Genomic DNA, 21404 nt, shown 5'->3' with positions numbered 1-21404 from the left:
CGAGAAGAATTGGGAAGAAATGGGGTGTCGGGGAGATTGTGGGCGTGTGTGTGTGTTGGAGGAGGGGTACTGAGGGAAGTCTTAATAGGCACCTTAAAGTCAGATGCCCAAAAAGTAACTGAAGTAGATGGGTGGAAGTCGGCTTCCGTGGAAGGAAACAGGACGGGAAGGCCAGGGCAAAGGACCAGGAGAAGGGCAGAAAAGGCTAGATTCCTGCAGCTACTCTTCCACAGCCAAGGGTGAAGAAGCCAAAAAGGATGGAGTGAAGCAGGAACCGGAGAGATCTTCCTCCTCTCTCCTCCTCTTCCTCTTCTTCCTCTTCCCCCTGCTTCTGCCACTTATAACCCCCAAACAGTTCCACAATCCATTTCCTCTACTAGCTAAGATTTGGTGGAGTTTTTTCTCGATCTGGAAACTATTTCTTCGTGTAACACCGCCCCTCAAAAAATTCTGACTGGGGACCCTCTTATCAGCGAGTACCCGTGCTCACTGGGGACCCTTCTCCGCCCATCGTCCACCGCCTGCTGCCGCTGGGGCGAGGAGCGAAGGAAGAAAGGAGGAACAGAGAGGTCGGGGGCTCGGAATCTCAGGCACTGGACTAGCAGCATCTCTTTAAGAGGAAAGGAAGGAGGGAAGGAGAAAGGGGTGGGAGAGGGAGAGAAGAGGAGGAGAGAAATAACACAAGGGAGGGAGAAAGAACGGGAAAGAGAGATTGGGAGAGAGAAGAAAGAAAGCATAAAAGATGTCCCTCTTTGCTCTTCAGAGCTTGAAGAGGGCTTTGGGGATCTGGTCAATTTTCCGAAACGTCTGAATCTTTTTACAACCTTGACTTCCGTCTGAAGGAGAGAGACAGAGAAGGGAGGAAAGGAGAGAGAGAGAGAGAGAGAGAGAGAGAGAGAGAGAGAGAGAGAGAGAGAGAGAGAGAGAGAGAGAGAGAGAGTTTTCAGAGCTGCTGTGGCTGCCTCTCCCTCTCCCTCCCTCCTCCTCCTCTTCCTCCCCCCTCCTTCCTCCTCCTCTTTTCTCTTCTCTCCTCCTCCTCTCCTCCTCCTCCCCCCGCACTCTCACCTCCCTCTCCAAATGCTCGCGAAGACCGGCGGCTTCTTGGCTGGCCCCCTCCCCTCGGCTCTGTCCCTCCCACTCCAGGCATGAATGCTGAGACGTGCGTCTCTTACTGTGACTCGCCCGCGGCCGCGATGGACGCCTACTACAGTCCGGTCTCCTCGCAGAGCCGCGAGAGCTCACCTTCTTTTCGGGCATTCCCCGCGGCTGACAAGTTCAGCACCGCGTTCCTGGCGGCCAAGGGCCAGAGCTACGGCGAGGCCAAGTGCCGGGGTCGCTACACCCCTCAGCAGCAGCAGCCGCCGCCGCCTCAGCCCCAGCAGCAGGACGCGGCTGCGCCCCTGGAGAGCAGAGCGGGCCAGGCGCAAAGCGGCGCCGGGCCGCGGGGCTCCTTCAGCAAGTATCCGCCGCCCCAGCAGCCGCAGCCCCAGCCTCCACCGCACCTCTACCTGCAAAGGGGATCTTGCAAAACGCCCCCGGACAGCAGCCTTAAGCTCCCAGAGGGCAGCGGCGGCCACAACGGGCCCCTGCAGGTCTCCTGCTACGGTGAGTGACTCCGTACTTCTTTCCTTGGGGAAGCGTGGGGAGCGGGGAGCAATTTGGGCAGAGCTCTCCCTCTGGAGTGCTTCCATTCCCGCGCCCCGGCAACGTCCCGGTTCCCCAAGTCAGACAGCACCGGAAGCCTCCGAAGGGTGGGGCAGGAGACAAGAGGCAAACCTGGGGGGAAGAGAAGGGAAGCGCAGGTCTGGGGGCTCGGGCCTGGCAAGTTGGCTCTTGGACAAGGACAAGGGGGTGAAGTAGACAAAATCGGGTTCCCTGGTTGCCTCCATGTTTTCTCTCGCCACCTCATAGGATAGTGTCCCAATTCCACGGCCAGACCACCTCACCCGAGCCGCCTGGGGACTCCAGGGGTTCGACTGAATTAAAAACCCCGTCTAACGTCCAGTCTTCGAGCCTCAGTCCTCCCTGTAGCTTGGGCAGGGCAGGGCAGACAGATCCCAGAATCTGGGGAGGCCCAAAGTTTCTTTTGGGCGGCTGAGACTTCGAAAAATCTAGGGGCGCAAAGTCCCCGGCTCAGGGCAATCACAGAGCTTGGGGTCAAGCTTCCCTCCCGAGCTCAGTAGGGCTGCCTCCAACCGTTCCGTAGGTGAGAAGTGTCACAGGTGGGAAAGCTGAAGGACCAAAGTTAGGTGACTTAGTTCTCTTCTTTTTTTCCCCCTCCTCCTCTTTCTCACTTCTTACCCGAAGTCTCCTGCGACTGTTTCTGAGACAAATACGTTTGGGAAACTCTCAACACTGAGACGTCCTGGAGAATCTGGGTTCTAGAAAACCAGAGATCTCTGGGTCCAGATCCCTGTAAGGCTTGGCAGCCAGCATTGGGGTGCGGGAGGGAGACCGAAGCCCGAGGTAGGGAGGTTACCCCCAGACTTATCTCCAGCTGAATCCTTGTCCCATCTGTATTCCTTAAAATAGTGCCAGACTGCCCCGCAAAGGGAGGGAAGCTTCTGAGAATAAAGCGACGGACACCCCAAGGGTGGGACCTGGTTTCCCTGTCCTTTGTCTAAGGCCAAGTCTTTTCCCTTTCCTTTCTTCCAGATCATAATTATCCACATTTTATATGGTCACAGTTCTTCACAGTTTACAAACGAATTTCCTAATAACTGCCCCAAGGTGAGGTCATCCCACCCCACTGGAAGGCCCTGAGAACTCAACTCACTAGGTCCTCAGTATAATCTCTGCTTCGACACATTTTTAGCTGCCTGTGTCTTTGGGCAAGTCATTTTTCCTTCAGTTTCATCACCTGTAAGAGGAGAGAGTCGGACTAAATGGTATCTGAGGTCTCTTTTTGACTTCCAAGTTTTGAAATTACATTTTACAAAAGAGAAAACTGAGGCTCATGGGGCTGGACCAACTTGCCCAAGGTCAAAGGACTAAGAAGTGACTGAGCAAGCCAGAAATGAAACAGTACTGTAGACTTTAAGTCTAGTGCTCTTTCTTTAGCAGGGCCTGACTCTGTCTGTCACAGAGCACCCTTCATCCTCTGTGGTTCCCAGGTCTCTATTTCTTGAGGAGTCCTAATGCCATTCCTTATGGGAGCATGATAGAGTGGAATTCCACAGAAGCATCTCCCTCTTCCTTTGGGGTGATGCCTGGAAGGCTAAGGAAAAATGTAATTTGGTCATTTCTAGGATTACCTCCTGAGCCCGGCCTTCGGTGGCCCTGAGGACTTCATTCCAGTCAGAGAGAGACCCATGGTTAGCCTTGGTATGGGAAGTACTCTCATAGGAGCCAAGCAAGGGGTCTTGGGCTATCTATCTGTGAAAAAAAGTGAAGATAGGGAAGAAAGTCATGCATTCCAAAGGGATTGAGGTTATATTCTTTTCTGCTATGCCAGGGGTTTTTAATCTTTTGTGTGTGCCTTAAACCCCTTGGACAATCTATGGACAACCTTCTCAGTTGTGTTTTCAAATGCATAAAATAAAATACATAAAATTACAATAGAAATCAATTATATTAAAATTCTGTGTGTATGTATGTGTATATATGTATGTATGTGTGTGTGTGTATATATATATGTATATATATATACATATATATATATATATAGTGTGTGTGTGTGTGTGTGTGCGCACGTGTATAAAGTTCATTGAGCCCAAGTTGATAATGTCTGCTCTGGGTGATGGGATGGGACAGGCTGTGGGTGCAGTTGACCTTGAGAGATATTTTTCCTTTCTCAGGAAGGAAAGAACTGAGTCAGATCTAGGGCCCAAATGTCCCCTGACCTGACCTCCCTCCCCAAGCTATTTGCCCCTACCAGGGGACTTAGCCAGATAGAGACTTGGTTTCCTTTTTAATATTCCCTGGGCACCTGAAATTCAGCAGGCATCCAGTGTAAGCTCAAGCCACCTGCTGATGCAGAAAGCTTCCACAGAACCTGGCAAAAGGACCAGTTCACTTCAGGAATAGGCCATAGGAATGGGGTTAGGCAGGGATGTAGCTTGAACTAACTTGGGAAAAATAGTACTCTGCTCTATATTCCCAGCTCTACCACTAACCAACCTGTAACCCTGAGGAAGTCATTTCATTTCTCCAGTCTCAATTTCCTCATCTGAAAAATTAAAGTGGTTGAATTAGGCTGTCTCTAAGATTTCTAGCAGCTATGAAAGTCTAGGGTTCTAAGTACAGGGACATTTGTCTACACCAGGTCCCATTTATCTAGATTTCTAGATCCTATCACTCTAAACCTAGGGATATGCACACATAAGCACATGGACATGCTCCAAGAATTCCCACCAGAACACTGAGACATACAAGTCTACAGATTTGGCTCTAACCCCCCTAACCTACCCTCACATGCTTTATCTCTCTGTTTCTATCAGTGAGACAATCAGTTTCTGGAGCTGGGGTCGGTGACCACCCCCTCTACTGCCCTCCCCACCCCACACACACACAACATAATCCTTTACCCCCTAGGATTGCAAGAACTTCTAGTCAAAATCCACTGTCTCTTGGGCTGGTGTTAGCTCAAACAGGGAGATGATGTGCCCCTTACATGGAGCCTTCATTTCTGAGGGTACTCAGAGATCTGTTAGCAAACTGCCAGCTATTGTTCAGCTGGAGAGGCTGGATCAGGAAAGGGGGATGTGGAGGAAGGGAGATTGCCTTGCAGTTCCTATAGGAATTTTTAAAAATAAAAAACAAAACCTCATCAAAGAGGCCTCCTATGTGGTTTTGTTTATGGGCCAAAGGGGCAAAAATCCTTTGGATAGATGAGATCTTTCTTCCTGGCCCCTAATGCTAACCCTTTTCCCTCTGAGAAAATGACCCTGAGACTAGACTCTTCCTTCTCCAGTAGTTACAAGGCCCTATAGCCAGAGGCTGGAGGGCTTGAGATGACCTTCGGTTTTGGGTGGGGGAGAGGAGTTGTTTATAAACCTCATTGCTGTCTCCCTGTTATGCTCCCTGGGATCTTGATAGCTGTTAAAACAAGTGAGGGTTAGTAAGACCCCAGACTCAGCTTCAGGGAGGATTTGGAGCACCAGATGACTGAGGTTTTCAGTCCTGAACCACCAAGATCTCTCCCTGACTCTTCGCTCCACCCAACCTGGCTTTCCCAGATTCTCAGACATAAAAATGATTTATTATCTCAATCACATAGACTTTTAAGCCTGAATAGATAGAACCATAATCCAGAGCAAAAACCTCTTCATTTTTTTCTGATAGGGAAACTGAAGGCAAGAAAGGTCAAATGATGCCTAGATGCCTAGAGTCCCATGGACAGAAAGCAGCTGGAACCTACAGCTTTTGTCTTCAGTTCCAGTGCCCTTTTTTATTACTGTTCTTGTTTTAATCCCCATTCTCCACTTCTTGTCTCAGATAAGAACAGAAGGGTTAGATTGAGGGTGATCTTTGAAAGGTAGAAAGCTGGTATTGGGCATAAAAAGAAGCAAAGGTACTGAGAAGACACAGGGATCTTCACATGGAGATGGGGTGGAATGGGGGGGGGGGCAGAGACACTTCTGGCCTCTAAATGTGTCACTTTTTCCACTCCCAACAACAGAGTAGGTATAACTTTGGGTGATATTCTTACAAAATTTGCAATCAGATTGCCCCCCAAAATTGAGGAAAAGTTCTGTCTTTCACTTGGAGGAAAGGATTCCATTTAGGAAATGGTGGTTGAAGTGTCTGCTCTCTTCCTATTTGAGTGTCAAGGCTACAAACACTACAGGGATTCAGGATTTCAGCTTCATGTGGTGTTGGTGATGGGGTAGGGGGGGGGAGGAAGGTTCCCTACCCTATGAGGGAAACCAGGGAAACTTGAGTTGGTAATTTCCAATCTGGCTGAAAGGAAAATATAAAGAAACCCGGTACTGGCCTGGGAGTTTGGCCACTGCCTGGACATCTCCAAGGAATGGCCCAAACTGGCGTCCAGCTGTCTGGAGGGAGGTCGACCTCCCAGCCGTAGGCCCTCCGGCTCCCTGTCCAACCTTTCCCTCCTGGGTCCCGAGCTCCCCAGAGAGAGGAAGGGACAAAAGGTGACCTTGGCTAAAACTACTACCCAGGACCTTTAAATACTCTGCACTCGAAGGGAGAACTCAAAACAGCTCCGTTAATGCTGCCAGACTCCGATGGGAGCTGAGCCGACCTTCACTCCCTACCAGTCCCCTTGTTCCCCTTTCCCCAAACCAGGTCTGAGCAACTCTGAGGGCCTCGTGTCTCCCGTTTCTTCAAGGTCCGTCTCAGGTCCTTCAACCCGAGAGATGGAGGAGTTTGGGAAAGTCAGCTAGGTCCACAAGTCTTTGACTCGGAACTGCCTTCTTCCTGAGCTCCGTGCGGAAAACAGTAGCAGCCTCAGTCTCAGCCTCCGATGGGCACAGCGTGGACACCTGGATTCCCGGGGCCTCTAAGAGCTCTTGAGGAAGAGGTGTCCACCTCTGAGCCCTGGTATGCATGAACATAGTGGAGAACTGGTCGTCCCTGGGGCTCGGTATGCTTGACCACTGTCTGAGACACCAGCGGCAGTCCCTCGATTTACTGAATGAAACCCCCAGGCAGCAGCGATCAGGCCTCTCCAGCTCCGCAAATCAAAGAGACGGGAACCCAAGGTTGTGGGTAGATGGCTGGGCTGTGTGAGAGAGTCCTCCGCTTTTTCCTTCTCTTTTGATGGGGGTGGGGAGACGAAGTTTTTGCTTTGATCCAACATTTAAAAACGGATCTGTCAAATCTGATCTCGCCTCCCCTGGCCAGGGGTTAGTTACAACCAAGTCCTATCGAAGCTTTCCCCCAGGAGCCGGCCGGAAACCCTCAGCACAGGGCCTGTGGAATGGGGGAAGGAGGGGGGAAGCAAGGATTTCTTTTTTCGATCAAATTAGACAGAATGTTTGGGGCTGGGTTTTGTTCTGAGTTTTCCCTCTGCGGTAACCTTGAGGCTGAGAAACAGAAAAGTGGTGACCGTTGGGTCGGGATTGTATCTGATCAGAGATTCTTACTGTTAAAGAAGAGATAGACAAAGAAAAGAGAATCTGGTTTAATCACAAAAGTGTTGAGAGAGAGAGAGATTGTAAACTCAAAAAACTAAAGAGTAAATATCATTCATAAAAAGGGAATAGGTGTCTGAGAGAGATACATATTTTCTCTCTCACAGATTCTTTGACCAGATACAAACCCAACCCAAAGATCACCACTTTGTTTGGTGAGAGGCACAGAGACAATGTGAAATGGAAAAACTACTATGTGTTTGTGAGAGGGAAAGAATGACAGAGAACAAAAGACTAAGTAGACAAAATATAAATTGTAAAATGTTATATGTGTACGACAGAAAGACAGAGACTAAAAGAATGGGATGGAAAAGCGACTATGTATTTGAGAGGAAAAGCGACAGAGACAGACATGGACAAACATATGATTTATAAAAGGGAATAATATAGAGAGAGATGGCGACAAAGAATGTGGCTGACAACATGAAGATAAGAGAGATGGGAAGGCAAAGTGGAGACAGTGAATGTGAATTCTAAAGTGGAATAAGCTTATAAAAGAGAGATCGAGAGTGGAAATAGAACATGAACATGAAGACAGAGATCAAGAAAGAGAGAAGCAGAAACCCAGAAACCTAAAGAGAGGAACAGAGAAAGTGAATTGTAACAAGGAATGTCCGTATGACAAACACAGCCTGAGGAGCAAGGACAAAGAGAATGAGGTTGTGGGCACAAATATGAGAGAAACGAAGAGACAGAGATTACGGAAGTATGAAATGGAATATATGAATGAGAGAGAGAGAGAGAGGAAGAGAGAGAGAGAGAGAGAGAGAGAGAGAGAGAGAGAGAGAGAGAGAGAGAGAGAGAATGGAATGTAAAAGAGAATATGTAAGAAAAGGGAGAGACGGAGAGAGACAAAGAGGCCGAGAGAGAAAACGGATTATAAGAGGTAATTAATGTATGAGATAGGGACGGACTCTGAGAGAATGAAGTTGTAAACGCAATTATGTATCGGAAGAGAGAGAGTTAAACAGACTGATCGACAGACAGACAGAAACAAGAGACATAGACCTAAAGAGACTGAAGGCAAACGGCAATTGTAAAAAGGACAGACTCAGAAAATGTAGTTGAAACAGTGAGTGCGTGAGACAGAGGAAGAGAGAAACCCAGAAAAAAACTGATGGTAAAAGTATGATTGTAAGAGTGTGTACGCGTGTGGAGGAGAGAGAAAGGAGAGGCGGGATTGGAGATTGTAAATGTGTGCGAGCGAAAGTGAGCGGGAGTGTGGATTTAAACAAGATAGCGGCGCCCTGGGTTTCAGATAAATCCGATTGCGATGAGAGGGATTTCCTTGTTAAACGGCCCCGCATCTAACCCGTAGTGTGGATTTTCTCCCATTCGCGCCCAAGCCCGGAATAGGCTGGCGACCAAATATAAAAATTAATGGATTCCGAGAGAGCTACCCAAGCCCAAGCTCTGAGGTGGAGGGCAATTATTTGTATTTATTATTACTGATTTGTATTTAAACACTTCGTGGTGTTCAGTTAGTTGAGGGTGGGGAGAAGACCGTGGAGTCAAAAGTTCCGCAGGCTAGGGCGCCTGGTTGTGTGTGCCTCTTCTGTCTAACTTGCCAGGGGACTGCATAAACGCGGCTGTTCGCCGGGCATGTGCCTGGAGCGGGAGGGGCAGTGCGGTGAGCTCTTCCCTGAGGCTAAGTGGTGCCTGAGGGCAAGTTGTTGTGCCAATAACCCGAGAACTTTACTCGTTTCCCATCTTTTATTTTTGTTCTCGAGGAAAGCCTGCGTGTCTCAGAATCACTAGGGCAGCGCTTTAAAACCCGACGTGAACACACCATCAATAAAAGTACTCCCCATCCCGGGGGATTTGCCCCTCAAGGGAAAAAAAAAATCCCAACTGTTTGCAATTATTTCTAAAATTAAAAAACAAAAGCAAAAACAAAAATAAAGTAAAAATGTGAGCCCTGGGGTCCCCCGGACCGTCGGATCTCGGGCCTCCCTCCGTCTGGAGTTGCGTGTTCTTTGTTGGGGGCTCAGAAATAGAAATGAAAAGCCGCTTTGCAGCTGCGCTCCAGAACCCCACTCGGGCTGGAGCCCTGAGATACGCACTCCGGGTGAGCTTCTGGGAGTCGCGGGGTCCAGGGGCTGTGAGTCCGCGCCCTCCTCAGGCCAGCAGCCCTCTGGCCGCTTCCCATGCGACTCGCGAGCAGCAGCGGCTACCTAAAATATGGGCTGGTCCCACGCGCCTCCTCTGAGGCTGCAGAGGACTGAGGGGCTGGGCGAGCGAGTGTATATTGGCGAGGGGCTTGGGGGCCCGTTATGTGGAGCTCGGCACGTTTTCCGGGGTCATTTCAGAATCCCTTGCTAGTAGCGAGTCTGACACAACTAAAGGAGCAGGGGCTCGAATCCCGCCTTCGACGCTTTGGTCACTACTTGTGTGGCGTTGGGCGAGTCACTTGATGTCCCTGTGCCTGTTTCCTCATATGTAAGATGAAGGGATTGAACTCGGTGATCTCTGAGGTTCCCTGAAGCTCTGAATCTTCTGTCCTATGATCCCTTAGCCTCCATCTCATTTCCATTAGGGTAAATGGAGGCCAGCCGAGCTGAAGAGTGCCTATTCCAACACACCCAACCACCCACTCCCTGCCCCAGGAATTGGAAAAAAAAAAAAAAAAAGGATTTAGGCGTCTGGAGTTCCCAGGGCAGCAATGTTTTTCTCCTTCTCAACCTCCCCCCCCAAAGTTCCAGACCTCCTGCGGTGTTAGGAGGGTCCAGAAATCCTCTTTGGGGGGTGGGGCTGCGGGGCAGAAGTCATTGTGCCTTTCCCGAAAGCCGCTTTCTTCCAGGCGGTGGGAGGGCAAGGACGACGTTGGCATCTTCTCCTTTCAACTTGGGGGATGGCCCCGCTAGGCTTTTGATAGTCACAGCGGCGCCCAAGTTTCTCAAAACTGTTGGGGCTGGGGACGGGGGGCGGGATAGCAAGTGATGTCTGAAGGAGAAACTGAGTCGAAGAGAAACACCAAATCTCTCCGGCGATCCCAGAGGCAAAGCTATGCCAGGTGAGCAGACTGTTCCACAAACTTAGTGGAAGGGACAGACTCCTCAGCAAAGATCCACCCACCGAGAGTCGCCCACGGGTCTGGAATAGTTTCCTTGCACTAGGAAGGACCTCGTGGCCAGATCACCGGACAGCTACGGTGTGGGGAAGGACTCCACTCCAGGCGACACCGAGGAGTGTTCCAGAAGGAGGGAGAACAAGATAACCTATTCCTTCTCTCGTTATCGTGTCTCCCTCCCCCCCCGCCCCCATCCCAACCCAGCTCCAGCCCCAGCAGCCTCTCCTCTGTCGCCGGAGGCCCAGACTTAGAGGTGGGCGGGCAGGCTCCGGTACAGATGTTGCGGCCCTGGGCCTCTGAGTTGCAGATGAGCAACCCTGCTTCCTCCCGTCCCATTCCAGATGTGCTGCCGGCACCGCCCCTCCCTTTTTTGTCCTCCTCCCCTAGGCTAGTTGCAGGTGTACGGAGTAGCCCAGGAATTTCTCTGACAAACACGACTCCCAACGTCCGCCTGTCCTTCTTGTGTGTGTCCAGGGCCTAGTAAATCCCAATCGGACCAGATCCCAACCACCTCACCCCTACCTTTCCAAAACTTTTAACTGATTTGCTTGGCTGCTGGACTGACTCAGAGGCGCCGCTGCTAAGATCTCCTAGGTGGAGGGGGAGGGGGCAGAACTGAGGGAAGCTAGGTAGCAAAGGAGAGCAACTGTGGATACAGCCTGGCTCCTCCATTGGCCACAGGCTCCTGGTTCTGAACAGATGCAAGCTCTTGGGGAAGAAAGGAGATAGTTATCTGGACTGGAGAGCGGACTTAGGGTTAAATTCCACCTTGGACGTTTACTAGCTGTGTGGCCAAGGACCAGTCATTTAACAGCCCTGGGCCTCAGTTTCCTCATCTGTAAAACGACTGCACTCCCTGATTTTCAGGCTATGATCTTTCGAAGGATGGAGAAAGTCAGTGGAAGAAAGAGCCAGAGACAATCTGGAGTTTTTAGAGAGCTGTGGTTTAGTAGCAAGTCCACTACACTGAATTGGAGTAGAGGGGTTATATTATTTACCAGCAAAGCAACCTTGGGTAAGTCACATCAGTTCACTGGGTCTGTTTCCTCTTCTGTAAAAATGAAGGGGCGGGACAAGAAGACCTCTCAAGTGCCTTCCAGCTCTAACTGTTATGGATTGACAAAGACTGAAAGGAATCGGGCCCAGAGGATACAGCCTGTGTGTTTTCTCCACTCAGGCTTCCTGTCCAGTCCTCTTGAATCTCCTCAACAAGCGGCTGGATGGAGATGATGGTACTGCCTGGGGACTTTTTCCCTTAATAGAAGATCAGAATTAGGGTTAGGGTCACAGACTGCCATACCCTGGCCCCAGGGGAAGCTCAGCCTGGCTGAACTATGAATGGCGGTGGTGGGCTCTCAGAGAGAAAGTTGGGGGTTTGAAGAACTCAGAAAACTGGCTTGGTCTCTAGAAAATAACATGTTTATTCATCTGGGGAATTAGATCTGCAGAAATGCATGGGGCTCTAGTTTCAGCTTAGGGGCAGTGTGCTCCCAGACCAGCTTGGGAGGCAGAAGATCTGGGTCATTGTGTAGCCCCTTCTAGCTATAGCCAGGACCAGACAGGCACCAGCTCACAGCCAGGGAGCCAGAGACCAAGGGGTTTAAACAGAGATACCAAAAATTGGGAGGAAGGACTAAGGGTCAAATTCTCATGACCACCTCCTCAATGAAGTCCCATTAACAAGGACTTCATCTTTCCAACCTTATCTCATAACATTCCCAGAATGCTTATTGTGCTTCAGACCAACTGGACAATTCTCTACCCTACCCAGCCCACACACCTCTACACAGATTCACACTCTACCTTCCAAGGCAGGCTTTTTCTTAGCCCAGGAACCCCATTCCCTTCCTCTCTTAACTACGGACTCTTAATTTGGTCCAATTCAATTCCACCAGTATATATTAAAGCTCCTACTATGGTCCAGGGAGCAGGGCATAGAACACACAAAAGGAAACAACCCCTGACCTTGAGGAGTTTTCAGAATACCTGGGGATTGGGGAGGGAGGGAAGGTGGGGTGCCTACAAGTTCACAGATAAGAAAACATAAAATACAGACTTACAAAGGAAAATAAAGGATACATACAATGTTATTTGGGGCAGAGCAGGGGAAAGCCCTAAAAATGAGAAGGACCAGGAAAGGCTTCATGCAGCCTTTAGAGTGAGCTCTAAATGCAGTAAGGGATTACAAGTGAAGGTAAGAAAAGGAGAGCCTTCCTGGCATGGGGTAGAGCCCAATTCCAATGCCACCTCCTCCAGGAAGCCTTCCCTAATCCCCTGGCTTTGTGAGGAACTCCCCCTCCCCTCTCCCATCTTGACTTCCCATGACAATTTCAACAAACATTCTTTAGGACCTCACAATGCATCAGGTACTATGGGGTTACCTGCCCTCAGAGAGCTTATTTCCCTTTGCATCAAATATCTATGAAGAGCCATTCCCTAATGAATATGTTCTTAGACAGTCATAGATTTATGGCAGAAACTCAGCACAACCACTTCATTTTAGAGGTGAAGAAATTATCTTAGCTTAAGTGACTTGGCCAGGGTCATACATAGTTAGTAAGTGTATGAGGTAGATGAACTCAGGTCTTCCAACTATCTCCTTTCATCACTTTGTTGGGCTCCCTCTAATGTTTTTATTGTGAATGTCATGTTTTCTACATCCGTTGGTATCTCACCCTTACTAGACCCAAATCCATGAGATCAGGGAACCTGTTTCTTTTATCTAAACTTTCTATCTTCCCACCTAAAGGATCCTAGATTTGGAGCTGGAATATATGTTTTATTATTTTTTTGGAGGAGGGGAGGCAAGGCAATTGGGGTTAAGTGACTTGCCCAAGGTCACACAGCTAGTAAGTGTCAAGTGTCTGAGTCCAAATTTGAACTCAGGTCCTCCTGACTCCAGGGCCAGTGCTCTATTCACTGCACCACCTAGCTGCCCCAGGAATACATGTTTTAGACCAGAGTCCAACGCTTCCAAAATTTTTCGAAGGAAGAAACTGATCTTGACTTGCTGAAGGTCACACAACTAAATTAGTAGTTAACACACAATTAGTGCCTACCACATACCAGCTCTGTGACCTTGGACTAGTCACTTCTTGGTGCTCTGAGCACTGGATTCCTCTAAGATTATAAACTGTAGAGAAGGTGCTGATGTACATTGGTGGGGGTAGTTTTTGCATAAAGTACCTATTTGTTGTTCAGTCTTTTCAGGTGTGTCCAACTCTTCATGATGCCATTTTGAGTTTTCTTGGCAGAGGTACTGGAGTGATTTGCCATTTCCTTCTTCTTACAGATTGAGGAAACTGAGGCAAACAGGGTTAAGTGTCTTGCCCAGGGTCGTACAGCTAGTAAGTGTCTGAGGTCAGATTTGAACTCAGTTCTTCCTGACACCAGGCCTGGGTTCTATCCATTGAGCCACCTCACTGCCCTCATAAAGTCCCTATAACAATGAATTAAATCATCAGTCCAGTTAAAAAAATTCTCCCTGAACCAAGCATTGTGCTCAGCACACAGGAGGCATCTAATAAATGCTTGTTGAATGCTTTTGAATGCATTCATGAAGTGAATGCCAAGTGACTATGTGCGCAGCGTGGATATGTGTAAGACAGCAGGGTCAACCTTAGGGCTGGCAAACAGGGCCAATAATACTGTAAGCTACCCCTGCCTTGAAAAAGAAACAGAGCAGCCTTGAGCTATGGAAAGAGGTAAGGGAGTCTTGTGGCCGGGGATCTACCTGGAGCATGTGCATCAGCAATCACATTTCTATGCTTCCACTATAGGCTTTCATTGAAATTGTGTGTGGGGGGGGTGCTTTTTTCTTGCCAGCAGCTTGTGCTATCTTTTTCTCACCCAGGATTGCCTCCTTGGCTTCTAGCCACCTAGTTCCCTTGGGCTGGCCTCTATATCTCTACTCTTCAAAAAGAAAATCCTGCTCCCAAACCAAAATCCTAAACTAGGGACAGCTCTGTGTGTGACCAAGGGCTAGTGCATCTGTGAGTTATACAGTGTGCCGTCAGATAAAGGTACCTGACATTGTATATGTGGACAAAAATATGCTTACGTCTTTGTATGTGTATATATCTCTGTGTGTCATTTACTAGTCCTAAGTGTTTTCCTACTGTGGAAGCCCACACCCAAGGGTTCTGCTACTTACTGCCTTATGGGCAAGTCATTTAACTTCTCTGGTCCTCAGTTTCCTCATCTGTAAAATGAGGAGGTTGGGCTTAATGGCCTCTAAGGTCCTTTCCAGCTCCAGATCTATGATCTTACATTCTGATGATTAAGCCAGTTGTTCCTGGGTCAAGGCTCCTAGGGAGAAAATGACTCAGAAAAAAACTGACCTACTTTCATCCCAGGGACCTAGCTGCCTCCCACAGTATACAGCGCCAGCCACCCCTCTGGCCCACCAGCCCAACAAAGTCCACTCCAATCTAATGGACCCATATTTGTCCTTCTGATCCCTCTCCTGCCAGAGCTTATCGGGAATAAGGTGAACCTCACCCTACGGGCATGATGGCCTTTGGCCAACCCAACCAGAGACCCTCCTCATAGAGGCCTAGAAAAACTTCACAGATTAAACACTTCTCTGTGGATGAAATAAACCTCCAGCTGGATTCTGGAGGGGGTCTGGCTGCAGAGAGAAGGGGCCATCCAGGCTGTCAGTCTCAGCCCATGTCTGATGCCATATTGCATTTTGGGTGGGGCAGAGGGCATCTGAGAGCTGATGGGATGGGAGGAAATGAGAAGTGAGGTGGGCATATACATCTTTCTGTGAAATGGGAGCCAGGGCAACCAATCCCTTAGGAATGGAGGGTGACAAAGAGAGCATTGTTTCTACTCAAGTTATTTGGGGCTAGAAGAAGGGAGGTGGGGGAGAAAACATTTGGTGCTAGGGAGTGAGCAATGAGCTTTTATCAAAGCCTCTGCCATTTGCCATTTATGTGACCTTAGGGTTACCAACCTCATCTCCCCACCTGTAAAATGAGAGACTTGACTTAAATCAACATTTCTTAACCCCTTTCCAACGTCATGGTCCCTTTTGGCATTCTGGAAAAACCTATGGCTCCCTTCTCAGAAAAAAAAAATCATAATTGAAGGAAATGCTAGATTTTAGTGAGAGATTAGTGAAAATAAAGATGCAAATTTTCTCCCATCCAAGTTCATGAACCTCCTGAATCTGTGCACCTCAAGTTAGGAACACCTGGATAAGATAACCTTTGGGTTCATGATCCAAGACCAGCTCTGTTCTCTGGGGTCTCCTTCCCTCTTTTTCCCTCTCCCACTCTTTCCCCAACTCCCCACACCGGACAGCATCTCTCTCACCTCAGTGAGGTCTATTTCCCATGTATCTGTTTGGACGGAGAGACCAGATTTGAGTCAGGTCTCTCTCTGCATCTGGAGAAGTGCAGGGTCTCCCCTCTTCCCCCTCAGGAGCAGGTCTCTGTGCTGTCTTTGAAAAGGACCGGGTAAAGAGATGTTGAGGTATCATCTTGATCGGAGATCTCCTTCCCCTGGTGCTGTGGTCTGTCTGGGCTTGCTCTCTCTAGTCCACCCTCGGAACTCTCTCAGAGGCAGCTATACTCATGGTTCCCAAGAAGCCAGCATATCTACAGGCCCCCTTTAGGGTTGTAAGGCCTTGGTTTCATGTCCACCTGCATGAAATGCCATTCATGGGCCCCCGAACTGCCTGAATGGGAACAATTCCAACTGATGGCACCTTTGACATTTTCCAAAGTTCTCTCTCCTCACAACAGACCCAGAATGTAGTTCCTACAGAGATTCTTATCCCCATTTTGTGGATGGGGAAAGTGAGATCCAGAAAGGTCATATGATTGACACAGCTTATACATTTCAGAGCCAGGTGTGGGGAAGGCTCTCTTTCTGGCTCATTTCCTCCTCTTCCTCCTTATCTGTCAAATGAAGTAAAGCGGATTTTCCAAGTCAGTGAATGGGCCCCTATGCCCATCCAAAAGCTTCTAGAACTCTCATCAGAATCAGGCTTCAGGGCTCAGAGGAGTTGAGAGGAGTGAGCAGTAGGCTTTCTTTCCCCCTCTTCTCCTTTAAGTTCCCCATAGTCAGTTTTTCTTTCACACCTCTCTTCTCTCTCCTCTTTCCCCTTTTTCTCTTTCCCTCCTGCTCTTTTCCTTTTCTCCTTCTCTCTTCTCTTTTCCCCTTTTCTTCTTCCTCATCAACTAGAAAATATTTATTAAGTGTCAGACACTGTGCTAGGCACCGAGGATACAAAGTCTGAAATGAAACCATTCCTGCCTTCAAGGAACTTACTACTGGGGAGACAATATGTACACATTTAATCATATAAAATCTATACAGGGTGATTTTCTAGGGTGAGTCGCTAACAGCTGTGAGAATGGCCTCATGGAGGACGTGGCATTTGAGCCAGCCTTGAAAGAAACTAAGGTCTCTAAGAGCTCTCCGGAGCCTTGGAGATTATTAAGAACATCAAGAAACAAAATGAAGGAGCACATTCCAGGCACACAAGATAGCCTGGCCAAAAGCAGAGAGGTGGGAAATGGCACACTGTGTGTGAGCAAGCATCAACACTGAACTTGACTCAAAAGGCAGAGGAACATACCTGGCGGGGTAGACAAACAGGGCTGATGACTTGTCTAAGTGATATCAAAGATCTCGATTAGAACGCAGGCGACAACCTTCTCCACCCCTCTTTTTGGGACGCCCCTCACCATTTCTCACACTCTTGTTCTAGCCAAATTGGACTCCTACCTTGGAACTTTAGCACAGGCTGTTCCTCATTTCTGGTATGCTTTCCCTCCTTATAACTGCTTCTTAGAACCCTTGGCTCCAATTCAAGGTCCAGCTTAGCTGCCACCTCCTTCCAAAGGCCTTTCCCACTAATTAATGCCTGCTCCCCACCCCTCATCACTCTGAATTTATAGTTTATCCTATGTATAGTCACTCTGTTTACTTCTCTGTGAACATGCTAGATTCTCCCTGGAGAGTATGAGCTCCTTTCTGGCAGGGACTCACTACAGTATTTGTATTTCCAGCAACTTGGGCAATGCCTGGCACAGAGTTGGTAATTATTTAAAGCTTGTTGATTGGTTGGTTGGTTGACTAGGAAGGAGGTGGACTGGTCATGGTCAAGATCAAGAGAGAAAGAGGTCGATAGCCACATGTAGCATTTTAAAATGGAGTAAGAGCTCCATTGCTATAGCTGGTAAGTGGTACAGATGTGGTGACCTGCCACCAGAATGGTTCTTGACAGATGAAGTGTTGGCATTAGCATATAACTTCAAAGCAAGATTCCTGGAATTTCCTCTCAACTGGCTTCAAAACAATTGTTCTTCATTTAGTGTTTGGGATCCTCTCTTCCTCTAATCCAGGGATCTTTAAACTGTCATCTGGGAACTTATTTTTTTTATATTTTGCTAACTAGATTTTAGTACACTTTTCTTCAGTAATTTGGTATATTTTGTGTTATATGTTTAAAAAATGTTCTTCGTTTAGTGTTTGGGATTCTCTCTTCCTCTGATTCAGGGATTTTTAAACTGGCATCTGGGAACTTTTTTTTTTTAATATTTTGCTAACCAGATTTTAGTATAATTTTCCTTTGTAATTTAGTGTATTTTGTGTTATATGTTTTAAAATGTTCTTCATTTAGTGTTTGGGATCCTCCCTTCCTCTAATTCAGGTATTTTAAACCTGGAATCTAGGAACTTACTTTTTAAAAATATTTTGCTAACCAGATTTTAGTATAATTTCCTTTGTAATTTGATGTATTTTGTGTTACATGTTTAAAAACATTATTCTAAGAAGGTGTCCATAGGGTTTGTCAGACTGCCATTGGACCCATGCAACAAAAAGGGCTAAGAATGCCTGCTCTGCTTGCTCCCAACACTTTCAGCTTGAAATCTAAGTTCTTTCTTGTATTCATTTAACAGTATTTATTAAGCCACTCCTGTGTACAGAGTGCTAGGGGAGGTACAAAGTTTAGAGAAGACCAGATTCCACTTTCATGGAGCTCATGGTTTCTTAGGGAGCTAAGATCCAGGTAAAGATAATGATAGCCCACCATCTTTCCAAAGTACCTTGAAGAAATGTGAAGTCCTCTGTTAGGGTGTAAGAGATAAGCCATTGCCAACAGGCTTGATCAGGGAAGGCTTCCAGGAAGAAAAGGTTTGGATCCTGGCTCTGTCCCTTACTACCTATGTGACCTTGGGTAGGGTACCTCACTTTACTCAACCTCAATTTCCTCACCTGTAAAATGAAGAGGTTGAACTGGGTGTCTTTTGAGGGTCCTCCATGAAGGGTTTATGGGAGGAAAAGGTTAAGAATCTGACTCCATGAAAAGCCTTGGGGGGTTGGTGACCTGATTTGGGAGAGGAAAGACTGTAAGGGATAGAGGTAGATAGATGCCATGTGGCCATTGAAGGCATCGTTTGGAGGAGGAAGGACACGGGGCCATAGTAATAATAATGGCTACCTCATTTTCTCCTCACAACAATCCTGGGAGGTAGGTGCTGTGTTCACCCCCAGTTCACAGACAGTTTCCTACCTTATAACTCAGGGATTCTTGTGAGAATCTCAGTCTCAGTGATGTCTATTAGTTTCTTTCTGATTTTTTCAATCATACCACACAAATGATAGTCATCACTATTATTGTCATCATTATGACTTAAGTGGGAAGGAAAAGAAGAAGACATAAGATTGATGCTTGTTTGGAGGCTGGGGTGGGAGGAAGTGTTTTAATGGCTACAGTAGGGCAGCTAGGTGGCTTAGTGGATGAAGTGCCAGGCCTGGAGTCAGGAAGACCTGAGCTCAAATCCAGCCTCAGACACTTAGTAGCTATGTGATCCTGGGTAAGTCACTTACCCCTGTTTGTCTCAGTTTCCTCATCTGTAAAATGAGCTAGAGAAGGAAATGGCAAACCACTCCAGTATCTTTGCCAAGAAAACCTAAAATGGAGTCATGAAGAGTCGGACAGGGCTGTAAATGACGGAACAACAAAAACAGTGAGGCAATTGCAGGCCCTTCTCTGTCCGCAGCTGGTACTGGCTTTGGGGGCCAGAGAACCTGGGTTCAAATCGGGAAAGTCACATACCCTCCCTGATCCTTGGTTTCATCTGTCAGAGGAGAGGGTGGAACTAAAGGTGACTGAGGTCCCTTCCATCTCTGTGGCTAGATCTGGATTCCATGGGTGTATCCTAAGGAGACTTGACGCCATCCTGTTTTTCCCTGGACAATCCAACAGTAAATTCTTCTGGCTGTTGGTTTGCAGGGCAGTATCTCAGGAATATCAGGCCGCCTCCACGCTGAAAGAAGGACTTGAGTCATAGGACCTGAAGTCTCACCCTTCCTTTGGGTCTCTGAAGGCTTTTCCATCTCCTAGAACTGCCTGCGAAAATGCCGATGCCTGAGGAGGGGGTTCTATCTCAAGCCTCAAAGGTCCTTTCCGGTTCTAAATCTACGATCCTGTGGTCTTTCCCCTTCTTTGGATCTCAGTTTTCTCGGTCCGACTAGCTGGCCTTGGTGGCTCCTTCCAGTTCTAGGCCTTTTCCCCTGTGAGCTGTTAACTAATCCCCATCCCAGGTTCCTCATCCAGTGCGATGCCCGGCCATGCCTTTCTGTCAGTCCTCCAGAGAGGATTAGAGGGCCATGGAGTTGGAGGAGTCTACTCAGCCCCCATCTTAGAGATGATGACAATGAGGCTGAGGAGGTTAATTGAGTTGTCCAAGGTCACCAGGGAGTAAGCATTACAGACAGGATCTGAACCCAGGTCCCCTGACTCCAAAGCCAGTGTTGTTTTCACTATAACATGGTGAGAGAAGACAGGTACCTGAGAGAGAGGCATCACCTGGGAATCAGGAGTGAGGAAGAGGGTTCAGAGAGAGAGAGGAAGGCTGAAAGGGCCATGAGAGGGTGCTAGAGAAGAATATTAGAGCCACTGAAATGACATGGCCACCTCTGGGGCAAATGACCACCATCCCAGGCATCCAGCTGATGTCTTCCCTGGAGACATCTGGAAATGCCAACCCTTGATTGGGCCTCTCAGGGTCTCTGAGGTCTCAATAGACTTATGAACCTATGACCTGCCAAGAAAGGCATTATGGAAGGAACTTTGACCTAGGAATCTGAAGCTCTGGGCTCAGAATCTTGGCTCTGGTACTATCAATCTGCAAATTGTTTAGCCTCCGTGGGCCTCAGTTTCCTCATCCATGAATTGGGTACATTAATGCCTCTTCTGGGTCTCAGTTTTCTCATTTGTAACCTGGGGGAGTTAAGCTGGATGAGTTCTATGTTCTATGAACTTCCAGTGGTTCCCCAGCATTCATCTGCATAAATTCTAGTTGTCAAATGGAACACTTTCAGAAACAGCCTTTGTCAGCCTGCTTGCTGTTCTCCGAACTCAAAATTCCATCTCCTGCCTGCCTGCCTTTGCACAGGAAGCCCCTTGTGCCTGGAATGCCCTCCTTCCTCAGCTTGGCCCTTCAGCATCACTAGCTTCTAGTCTCACCTCCTAAGCCATTTCCCTACTGAAAGCCTTTCCTGGTACCCACAGTTTTCTGGGTTCCCTCCCTCCTCAAATTATCACATGCATTTCCATCTGTTAACATGTTGCTTCCCCCAGTAGAATGCCCTCCTTGAAGGACTGCTCCTTGAAGGCAGGAGCTGGTCTTCATCTTGTTTGGTTTGCCTTTGGCCCCGCCAATCCCTGGCATGGTGCCCTCCACTTAGTGGTCACTTAATACGTGCTTGTTTAATTGGATTGGAGGACTAGCTGGTCTAAGGTCCCTTTGACCTCTCATTTCATAGAGTCTGTCTATTAAAAGCAGCTGAGGGCAGTGGGGGGGGGGGATTGTTGGCTACTCTCTGACCCTCAGGTCTTTTTTTAGCACTTGGCTATAGGAGGCTCCTCCTCTACTCCCTACACACACCCCCCCTCCACTTCTGAGTCACTGCCCAGCTGCCTGAATCCAGCAGCATAGACTAGGAGACACCAAATGGAAGCCCTGGGGTGATTGTCCTGGTTTTCTGCCCCCAGGGGTGGCTTTGGTCAGAGGAGGTGGTGGGGGGAAGCTGGGTCCCATGGAAACACCACCAGGTTTCCTTCCCAACATTTCTCACCCTGGGAGCCTTTAGTCGCCTGGGAGTCTCTCCTCCTGCTGACCCAAAGGAAGCCTTGGTGTTTTTCTGTTTCTCCATTCCCTGCAGAGAATTCCAGGGCCTTTCTTGCCCTGCAACCTGACTCCTTGATCTGT

The 21404-nt window shown here is 48.2% G+C and overlaps 1 protein-coding gene across 1 annotated transcript in view; it reads left to right on the top strand.

Annotated features, from left to right (window-relative positions):
• Nucleotides 1–1145: 1145 nt before the first annotated feature.
• ALX4 (ALX homeobox 4) overlaps nt 1146–21404 on the top strand; it is a 58256-nt gene continuing 37997 nt past the window's right edge. The window contains exon 1 of the mRNA XM_036765593.1: nt 1146–1605. Coding sequence (XP_036621488.1) covers nt 1146–1605 — 460 coding nt within the window. The remainder of the gene's footprint in view (nt 1606–21404) is intronic.

Source organism: Trichosurus vulpecula, chromosome 6, assembly GCF_011100635.1.
Source record: "Trichosurus vulpecula isolate mTriVul1 chromosome 6, mTriVul1.pri, whole genome shotgun sequence".
Classification (NCBI taxonomy): domain Eukaryota; kingdom Metazoa; phylum Chordata; class Mammalia; order Diprotodontia; family Phalangeridae; genus Trichosurus; species Trichosurus vulpecula.
This window is presented reverse-complemented; position numbering and strand designations above follow the sequence as displayed.